This window comes from Fukomys damarensis, unplaced genomic scaffold (assembly GCF_012274545.1).
Source record: "Fukomys damarensis isolate Sample0158 unplaced genomic scaffold, DMR_v1.0_HiC HiC_scaffold_3, whole genome shotgun sequence".
Taxonomy (NCBI): Eukaryota; Metazoa; Chordata; class Mammalia; order Rodentia; family Bathyergidae; genus Fukomys; species Fukomys damarensis.
In genome coordinates, this window is record NW_022900915.1 from 8,173,709 (window position 1) to 8,183,797 (window position 10,089).

General features: G+C 48.2%; 1 protein-coding gene across 1 annotated transcript in view; it reads right to left on the reverse strand.

Annotated features, from left to right (window-relative positions):
• The window catches only part of Tcof1 (treacle ribosome biogenesis factor 1), a 46,984-nt gene that overhangs the window by 31,286 nt on the left and 5,609 nt on the right, over nucleotides 1-10,089 (reverse strand). Inside the window, exons 2-4 of the mRNA XM_010627275.2 lie at nucleotides 10,006-10,086; nucleotides 6,036-6,091; nucleotides 1,444-1,580 (exon numbers count right to left, since the gene is read on the reverse strand). Coding sequence (XP_010625577.1) covers nucleotides 1,444-1,580; nucleotides 6,036-6,091; nucleotides 10,006-10,086 — 274 coding nt within the window. The remainder of the gene's footprint in view (nucleotides 1-1,443; nucleotides 1,581-6,035; nucleotides 6,092-10,005; nucleotides 10,087-10,089) is intronic.

The window sequence follows — 10,089 nt, forward strand, 5'->3', positions numbered from 1 at the left end:
CCCTGACAAAAAAAAAAAAAAAAAAAAAAAAAAAAAAGAGTGAATGGTGAGGGAAGGGAAGCATAGGGAATGGGAAGACAAAAATAAAAGAATTAAGAGGCTGGGGATTTAGCTCAGTGGTTCTGCCGCCTGCTTCACAAGCACAAGGTCCTGAGTTTGATCAGAAAAAATTAAGACTTATTATCTCCATGTACCAACTCCCCACAATAAATGTAACCATTATGCACTGCAAACATGTGCTAATAAATTTTTAAAAAATGACTAATATCAAACAGCCAGTGTGAGGTGTGACCATTTCTGTTTTGAGCCCAATTCAGGACTACACACGTGTATGCACAGATAGGTATCTGTCCGACTGTAAATGCAGTGGAGGAAGTGTTACAGCCACCCACCAAGGTCCTGAGTAGAAAGTGAAACGGAACGGGGAGAGAACAGGAAACCTCCCATTTTCTACATGCTTTTGTATAGCTTGAAGCAATCTTGTTTTGCATTTATAATTTGAGATTAAATAAGATATAAAATATATAAAGGCCGGGGATTTAGCTCAGTGGTTCGGTGGCCTGCCTTGCAAGCGCAAGGACCCGAGTTCAATCCCCGGTACCAAAAAAAAAAAAAAAAAAGCTTCTAAGATATAAAATATATATCCAGTAGTATCTCAAACATGTTCAAAAGCAGGCTCAGGGAAAAAAAATGGGAGAATAATTTGCTGAATTGTAGGTGGCAAGAATATATATGATTTCTTCCCTGACTTTTTTTCAAAGTAATTTTCAAATATTCTGTAATGAATACTTTATAATTAATCTTGCATCTCCTTTATAATCAGAAATTGTATTTAAAAATCAAGAAAGTACCTTCTGAATAAGCAAAAAAAAAAAGGTAACATGATGCTCAAGAGACAGCTGTTGCACTGTAGAGCTACAGCTGAAGCTGGGAGAGCCAGGGCCTGAATCTTGGAGGAAGAAGAGGCTGGACATCCGTGCCAGGTCACTGCAATTCTGTGAACTAGTGCCCAGCTCAGCCCCCAGCACTCATGTGTACACTGCCAAGACCAGGAGACGGTCGGCAACTCCCCAAGCAGCCCTCAGGCCACACAGGCAAGGCAGCCAGCTGCCCGCTGCAAACACGGATTTTCTACTTCCTCACAATCCCCCAGGAGCTTGTAAAAACGCAGGTGCTGGGCTCTCCTGGAGGGACGTATGAACTGCAGGGCCCACCTGGTTCACCTTGGATTCCCAGAGCTTGAGGACACAAGATCTCAGATCTGAGGTGCTGTCTTTCTGCTCACACTAAGGAAAGCCTGGAGGACTCTACACTGGAGCACCCAGCAAGTCACAACACGCTGTTCCCAAAGGTGCAGGCTGAGTCCTCATGAGTACCAGCAATAGGCACCTGACGGAAGCCTGAGACCAAGCCCTGGTGACACCTAGCAGCTGGGGCTCTTACTAGCTTTGGCGGCTTCAGCTTCTGCCTCCTCCTCTTCGGAGCTCTCGGAGCTGCTGATGGGGTCTGACACTCGGATCCTCTTGGCTTGCAGCGCTGCATCATCTTCTGCCTTCCGCTTCTGGCCAAGTTCTGAGGTTCTGCAGGTCAAGGGTGACAGGACAGCTCCACCAGGCTCGAAAAGACAGAGTCATCTCTACTGCCGGCCCCCCAAAGAAGCATGTATAGAGTTTAAACAGTGACGATACAATGCAGGTACAATTTTGTGTGCTGCATTTCCACTTACATTAAAATGCACTTGCTATTCTCAAATTGTAAAAGTATTCAGTCTTGAATGATCATGAGTGACTGATAGGGTCACGCAACAGCTGCAGCTAGTGGTCAGCTGGTGCCGGGGCTGGCCCGAGGTGGCACTGTGCAGCACCACCCAGGCGCCTCCTCCTCCTGAACTTGCTGCCCAGGCTGGGCCCTATTCCTAGGTCTCGCCGTTCCCCTCTGAACTCCTAACTCAGAGGCCCTCGCTGACGTCTACACCCTGTGTCAGCCGTCATCCCGTTTCATTTCCTTCTGAGCACTTTTCCGTATCTCCTGTTATTTATTGCAAGCCTGCCTCCCCCTACCCAGAAAGGCCTAGCGGAGGTAGAGGGCTGGCAGCTGACTACAGTGCCCTCAGCACCAAACTCTTAAAACCAAGTTGTATTACAAGTAGGAACAAAGAATACTGGCCTAAATAAAAGGAGGTGAGAGGCCCTGCTCCTGTCAGCTTTGCCCACCTCACAGGGCCACTGCAGGACGGCGCAGGGCCCTGATGACGGGGCAGAGCTCTTTCTCCCAGGGGGATCTTGTGACCCACTGGCCTCTGCAGCGAGGCAGGGCAAAACCTGGCAACTCCTGTGACTTTCTAAGGGCTTTGGCCCACCTGAAGTTCAGAGAAGTGGGTCACAGGGACAATTCTCTAGTCTCACAAGGAAGTACACCTCCTGGCTTCTTGCCCAGATTCAGGTCAACCTTCCTCACCTCTGGGCCTACCCTGCTGCTTCCTGCCTTTGCTTTCGATGGAACCCCTCAGTTGGCAGAAACACTTTGTCCTTTAGACCCTGGCACTGGGTCCCATACTCAGAGCTCAGAAGAGGGGGTGTGGCTTGTAGGGTGACATCTGCTCCCCAATGCCATCACCCCACCCCACCATCACTCCTGGCCTCAGCTGCTGGGGCCCACGTGGAAGCCTAACCCCGGGGCAGGGTGTGCGTGGTAAAGTCCTCAGCTACTGGTTATCTATAGTCCAGGAGGAAGGAAAGATAAGAGGAGGAGGGACTGAGCCCCAGGGGGAGCCCAAGGGTCTCTTGTGCCCCACGAATGCACATGTTCCCTGTCCCCATCACTCGGGCTGCTCCTCAACCTGACAGGGATGACGGAAGGAGGCAGCCCAGGGGTTATGGGAGCCAGCCACATTCATACAGGAACACACACAAACATACACACTTACAGCCAGCTCACCTGCAACGAAAACTTATTAAATTCAACAGCCTTCTGATAACCTGGCCCTTCAGATAGCCACATGGCCTACTTCTCCCACTTAAAAAAAAGGCTATGTAAAAATGAGACCTAGAAAATTGTGCAAAATATCCAGCATTAAGAAACCCCTATCAAGTACTGCCAACACGAGCATAACCCACCGATCCTCAGCTCTGCCTTGGGAGAGAGATGGACAGGCCGGGATGCCTGAGAGCATCCATGGGTGGGGAGTGAAGCCCCTCCCTCCGTGCTACCTAGGGCAGGGTTAGGGTGCCTGGCTGCTCACACATCTTGAGGAGGAACCCCTAAGTGTCGAGGAGCATGTTTGGGGCACTGGCAGGACAAGTGCCCAGGTGGTCGAGATCCCTGAATGTGAAGTTTGAGCCCACCCTCTCGCCCCTAGTGAGTTGCCGACTATGCCCGTGTTTCAGCTGGTGCTCTGCCAGTTTGCCACGTGCTGTTCAGGTACCTTCTTCCCAGGAAGGCCACTTATCAGCAATCTCTTGCTAAAAGCAGATTTCATTTATTAAATGTGTCAATTAGTTCAGCTTCCTTCCTCCCAACAGAATACAAACAAAAGAGCAGGGCATTTTTCCTCTGGCGTGTTCCCTGCTCCATGAAGAACAGTGCCTGGCTTGTAGTAGGTGCACAATACACAGAGGGGTGGGGCAGCTCCCAATGGCTGGATCTGCACTCTACCATGCAGACTGCTATGTACACTCTTCACAAGGCAATGAGATAATTGTTGTGCTTTCATTTCACAGGTGAAGAGAGATAAGAAAGTTGCTTCAGGTCACACCGTTAGTGAGTCTGATTTGTGGGCCATCACTCAGCTAGGCTGCCTCAGTGAGATGCTGGTCCTATTCAGTTCCCCTCACCCACAGCAGGGGCCTGTGGTAGGAAAGGCCTGTGGTAAGGAAGCACAGCTCACTGAAGTGCTTCTCTAGGTAAGGATGTACAGGGAGCACGCACACCTGAGCCCTGAGCTCACCTCAGCAGCAGAGAGCTAAGAAAGGAGTTTGGTGGGGTCCTCAATGCCTCTCACTCTCTACCAGGAGCTGGGATCCCTCTTATACCATTCCTGCCCTTGCTCACATGCTACTAATGTGGGAACTCACCATTCCGCCATCTGTCTCATTTTTGGATAGCTCAGATGATCAAATCTTTGTATTCACGAGCAGAAACTTGTCTTTCCAAAGAAGATTCATACATGGAACTCCCCACCAAAACACTACTTCCTTTGACCTCAAAGATGTGCAGAAGGCAGTGCCTCAGCCCCTCCCAATACTTGCTACCATTCTCGGTTTTTTCTTGAGACAGGGTTTCACATAGTTCAGGCTAGCCTTGAACTCACTATGTAGTCCAGGCTGGCCCAGAACTTACAGCAGTCCTCCTGCCTCAGCCTCCTGAGTGTTAGGATTACAGCTGTGCCACCAAAGCCGGCTTCTTGCTACTATTCTTCACAGGACATATGTACAGATCCTTCACCTCCCTAGTTGGCTATGGTCAACCGAGTGGACGGGCAGAACACAACCATCCTTTCCTTTATTCTTAGTTCTTTTTTTTTTTTTTTCAAAATTTGCAAAGCAGTCCAGGCTGGGCTTGGATTTTTGATCCTTCTGCCTCAGCCTGCCAGAGTGCTGGGATTACAGGTGTGTGCTACCATGCCTGGCTTTGCTACCATTTTTCCATGGGACATGTCTATAGCACTTCCTACCCCTAGGTGGCTGATCAGGTGAGTACACGGGGATAACATATCTTCTTCTTCATTCTTCATTTCTGTGTAGATACACCCGTAAAAGTCCCCTTCTTGGAAAATTTTAACTTTTACAAGTTTCAGCTGGGCGTGGTAGCGCACACCTTTAATTCCAGCACTCTGGGAGGCTAGGGCAAGACAATCATAGTTGAGCCCAAACTGGGCAACTTAGCAACTTGGGAAGTCTCAAAATAAAAAAATAAATAAGGGACTGGGGATGCAAATCAGTGCAAAGGCCCTGGTTTTAACCCTAGTACCACAAAAACCAACCAAATTTATTTCACACTTCACATGCCCTTGGGACTCTAACCCTCCACACTGGCTCCCTTTCAGTCCCATGCACTGACCCACCTTCTACCCAGGCGTGTAAGCCAGATCTGGGGGTCACCTAGATCCTTCCCCTCTAATTCATCCACAGGTGTGGCTTCCTCCCCTAATGTTCCGAAACTGCTGTCCTCACCCTTGATGAGGGGGTCTACAGGCCCACCTGGTTTTCCCACCACGGAGGGACCCCACTGCGCCTCGTCCTTCCGGCTCCCATTGCTCTTCAGGAGTCCGTCTCACCTTGGAGGGTCAGGCCCTGCTGACTGCTGGTTTCACCTGTACTGTCCGCTGGCTACTGCTGGGTACACTCTGCCTGCTTCTCCATAGCCTTGGCCTAGTTCAGTGCTGTTCCGCACAGCTCTCAGGGCAGAGGGGATCTCAGGGAAGCCTCCCGAGGCCCTCAAGGAGGCGAGGCTTATCAATTTGTGCCATAGCACAAGTTCCTCTCTTTGGTAACCCTTACTACATCATCATTTTATGTTCATTTGTTTCATTCTTTGACTCATGCCCATCTCCTTGAGTGCAATGTTGGCCACAGGGAAGAAGCAACCAGGTCTGTCTCATGGCAGCATCTCCATACTTAGACCGTGAATTGGCATTCCACAGACGTTTATAAATGTTTGTTGGTCATGTGAATAACAAGCTAGAGAGAAGCCTTTTATTTTATTTTATTTTATTTTTTGAGACAGGGTCTCACTATGTAGTTCAGACTGGCCTCAAATTCATGGAGATCCTCCTATCTCAGCCTTCCAAGTGCTGGAATTGCAGGTGTGCACCACCATGCCTGACAAGAAGCTTTTGTTCTTAAGGAATCATAGCTCTCAATTTCCCTTCCTACTACCAGATATACACACATTTGATGTGACCTGGCTTCCTGAGGTGTGACAAGAATGTCCATAGTGTGCTATGGGGTTAGGGGAGAAACCTTAACTTAGCTGGGGGAGTATCTTAGCTTATTCCAGGCTGGCCCTATCCCACCCATCAGCTCCACCAAACTTACTGTTGCCAGTGTGTATAGATGTCCAACAGGGTGAAAGGTTGAGCCAGGAGACTTTTCTGTAAGAAACACAGAGAGAGTTGCAATCAACCCCAAGCACAGTAAATACCTTCCTTGGGCCAAGCTCTCCCTGACCCCAGACAGACAGGTGGTTCGGCAAAGGGTCTTCTTGACCTGGGAAGTATGTCTGCATGGCCTTCTGTAACATTCAGAATCTTCCGGAGACAAGAAAGGCAAGCGATTACAGATTATAACTTTTTAACACAGCATGTTGGTAAGAGGTATCTTTGAAAGGCTGGAACTGGCATGTTCTCAGATAACATTTCTTTTTTTTTTTTTTTTTCAGCTTTAATTGAGCTTATTGGTACATTTTAGGGATACAGTACAGTTACATTCATTGTTGGGATCTTGTACCTCTACATGACAGGTCTCGGTTCTCATTTTTTCCCCTTGTGCCTGCCCTCCCTTCACCCCCTCCTCCCCTCCCCATCTACAAGCACTTTATTTCCATCTTTTTATTTTCTCACATTTTTTTCTTTTCCCTTATTACCCTTCCCCTATCCATCCCACCTTCCCTACACCTTTAGCCCCTTTCTTCCCATTTCACAATATCAGTAATCTCATTAGGATCTTATGTATTATTGCAGTTTATTCACACCAGAGAAACTATTCGGTATTTACACGTGTGACTTATTTATTTTACTCAAGAGTATATCTTCAATATGTATCCATTTTCCTATGAATGAATCTATTTTCTCATTCTTTATGGCTGAGTAATATTCCATTTTATAGAAAAACCACATCTTCTTTATCCAGTTTCCAACTGATGGGCAAGTGGGCTGTTTCCAAGTTTTAGCTATTACAAACTGTGCCGCTATAAACATGGGTGTACATATATCACTGTGATATGATTCTTTCAGTTCTTTTGGAAAGATACCCAGCAGAGGGATGGCTGGGTCAAATGGAACCTCCAGTCCCAGCTCTTTGTGGTATCTCCATATTGATTTCCATAGTAGTTGCACCAGTCTGCAATCCCACCAACAATGAAGAAGGGTTCCTTTCTCTCACAACCCCGCCAACATTTATTATTGTGTGATTTCTTGATAGCAGCCATTCTTTGTGGGGTGAGGTGGAATCTCAGTGTTGATTTCATCTCTCAAATGACCAGTGATGTGGAACATTTTTTCATATATTTACTTGCTGCTTTTACTTCTTTGTCTGAGTAATGTCTGTTCATTTCGGATGCCCATTTTTGAATCAGGTCTTTATATTGGGGGGAGCTGATTGTTTTGAGTTATTTATATATTCTAGATAATAGTCCTTTGTCTGAGGAGCAGCTGGTAAAATTTTTTTCCCACATTGTAGGTTGTCTTTTAGTTCTGCTGATGGTTTCTTTTGCACTACAGAAGCTTTTTAATAAGATGAGATCCCAGTTGTTGATTCTATCTGCTAGTTCCCGTGCTACTGAGGATTTGTTCATAAAGTCTTTTCCTATGCCAATGTCTTCCAGACTTCTGCCTAACTTACCTTCTATCAAGTTTAATGTTTCTGTTTTAATATTTAGATCTTTAATACACTTGGATTTTAATTTAGTGCATGGTGAAAGATAAGGGTCCAGTTTTAATCTGGCAGGTTGAAATCCAGTTTTTCCAACACCATTTATTAAAGAGGCTATCTTTCCTCCACTGAGGATGGTCAGCTCCTTTGTCAAAAATGAGGTAGCTGAGTACATCTGGATTTGTTTTTGTGTCTTCCAGTCTGTTCCACTGAACCTCAGGCCTGTTTCTTTGCCAGTACCATGCTGTTTTTATCACAGTGACTGTGTAGTATAGTTTCAAATTGGGAATTGTTATACCCGCTACCATGTGTCTGCTGCCTAGGATGGCTTTTGCTATTCTAGGTCTGAGATAGCATTTCTTTATCCAGCCTCCCTGGCACTATCCATGCCTATACCGCTATGAGACAAGGCTTCTCCCACCCTAGTACAACCTTCCAGAAATCCTTCAAGGGCTTGGTCAGTCATTGTCCCTAAAGCACAACCCACAGCCCAGACACTTGAGGCATCCAAGTGGCAATGACCACAGCCAACTCGTCTGCTGGAAAAAGCCTAAGCCTACAGGGTACCAATTTCTTGGCAAAAGCAGAAGCAACCAGGTGGAATCCAGACCCTCGAAGCTGAGGCCACAGGCCTGCCTGCTCTCTGCAAACATCAAGAACCCAGTGTGTCAAGTGCCCCAAGGAGGCTTATGAACAATGTGGCAGGAAGAGTGGCAGCAACCTGAGCACAGTGGCCAGGAGGCACACCTGATTGAGGCAGAGCTCCTATTAGCTCGCTGAGCCAATCTCTTTACCTCGCCAAACTTCAGGACCTTTCTTTACATCTTGGGGAGAACAGCAACACCCACATTCCAAGTTGCTGTCAGGCTGATGGAGAATTTATGACAGTGCACAGCACGGTGAGCTAGGGCTCCAAGCATCAGTTTCCACCTGGCCCTCTCACTGTCCTCAAATGTGTCCGGCCACCAGTTCCCAACAGGGCTTTGCCATTCTTGCTCTCTCCTCTGCTAACTACACAGCAGCTTACTCTCTGGTTTCCTTCAGGTCTCTATCCCAGCGTCACCTCCTCAATAAGGCTTTCCTGACTACCCCACTCCCCACTTATACCTGGACTCTGACATTCCTTCTCCCCCTTGCCTTCCTTATTGTGACAGCCAACACCTACCATCAACTGGATATACTACACTGTGAGTTTCCACTTTATTTGTCTGCTTCTGCTAGGCCATTTGCTCCATGAGAGCACAGAAGGGCAAGATACTTTTGCCTGGGCACACACTCTAATAAAGATGGGCACTATCTCTTGCTCCACTTCTCTGTGAAGCGATATAAATGGAGCAAGCCGGGAACTGAGATCCAGAGGTTAGGAAAATCATAGCTAATGTCTTAGGGTTCATCACACTTCGGTTCCTCCAGGAGATTCTGAGAGCAAGAGTTAGGACCAGAGCCTTTACTCTAGCCAAATTGACACTGACTAGTCAGGTCAATACCCATTTCACCCGCTTAAAACTGCAACAGTTTACCACTGCTCCTCAGGCAAAGACCAAACTGCCCAGGGACAGCTCAGGCCAGCCTCTGCCTCCACCTCCCTGACAGACTATAGCCTTTGTACCTCACACTTCAGCTACAGCGGACTCTGCTGGAGGCCACGGTGTAACTCGAAGGGCTTTTTTTGCACCACTGCCTGGAACACCTTTCCTTCCTTCAGATCTCAAATCAAGTGTCACTTCCTCAGGAAAGCAGTCCTGAAAGGGCACTCTGCCATCCCTCTTTTCGTACCCCATGTCTCTCATTTCTACTACTTAATGCAGTGTTCAGTCATTTTTAAGATTCTTTAATGTGTATCTCCTAGAGCACTGTTAAGATCCAGGAAGGCTGAGAGGCAGTGCTCATCATTCTATCACCAGCACCATGAGCGCCTAATTTACAGTTGCCAAATGAATGAAGAAACAAACCAAAACTTTCCATTCCCCAAAGCTGTCCTATCAGTACCGAGCATGGGCCAAGCGCCTGAGTTCCAGATCTTTAACTATGGCGTCCATCTTCTTAGGGGGCTTCTTGGGGGACTGGTCGCTCCTCACCCAGACACCCCCAGCAACCTCTGCGGTCCAAGGGGGCCGCGCCGGGCCACGTGGCGGGAGACTCAGAAAACTTAACACCGCCACTACCAGGAAGGGGGTGGAGGTAAGGGGCTGGGGAAATTACAAAGCCCTGGCCGTTGAAGTCCGTGTCCCGGCACGCCTACTACACGGACCGGGGAAAGTGAGGCCGAGGTGGGGGCTGGAAGTAGTAGAGGGTAGGGAGAGGCTACGAATCCCTCCCGCACCCCCAGGACCCCGGGCCCGCAGGTCTAGGTCTCCTGGGGTGGGGGCGCGAGCCGCTGCTCTCCGGATCCCGCACGCGGCCCGCGATCCCTTACCTGGCCGCTCTGCTCCTTCACTTCCCGCGCCGCGCGCACGTAGCCCGCGTGCAGCAGATGCTGGTAGATAAGGGGAAGCAGCTC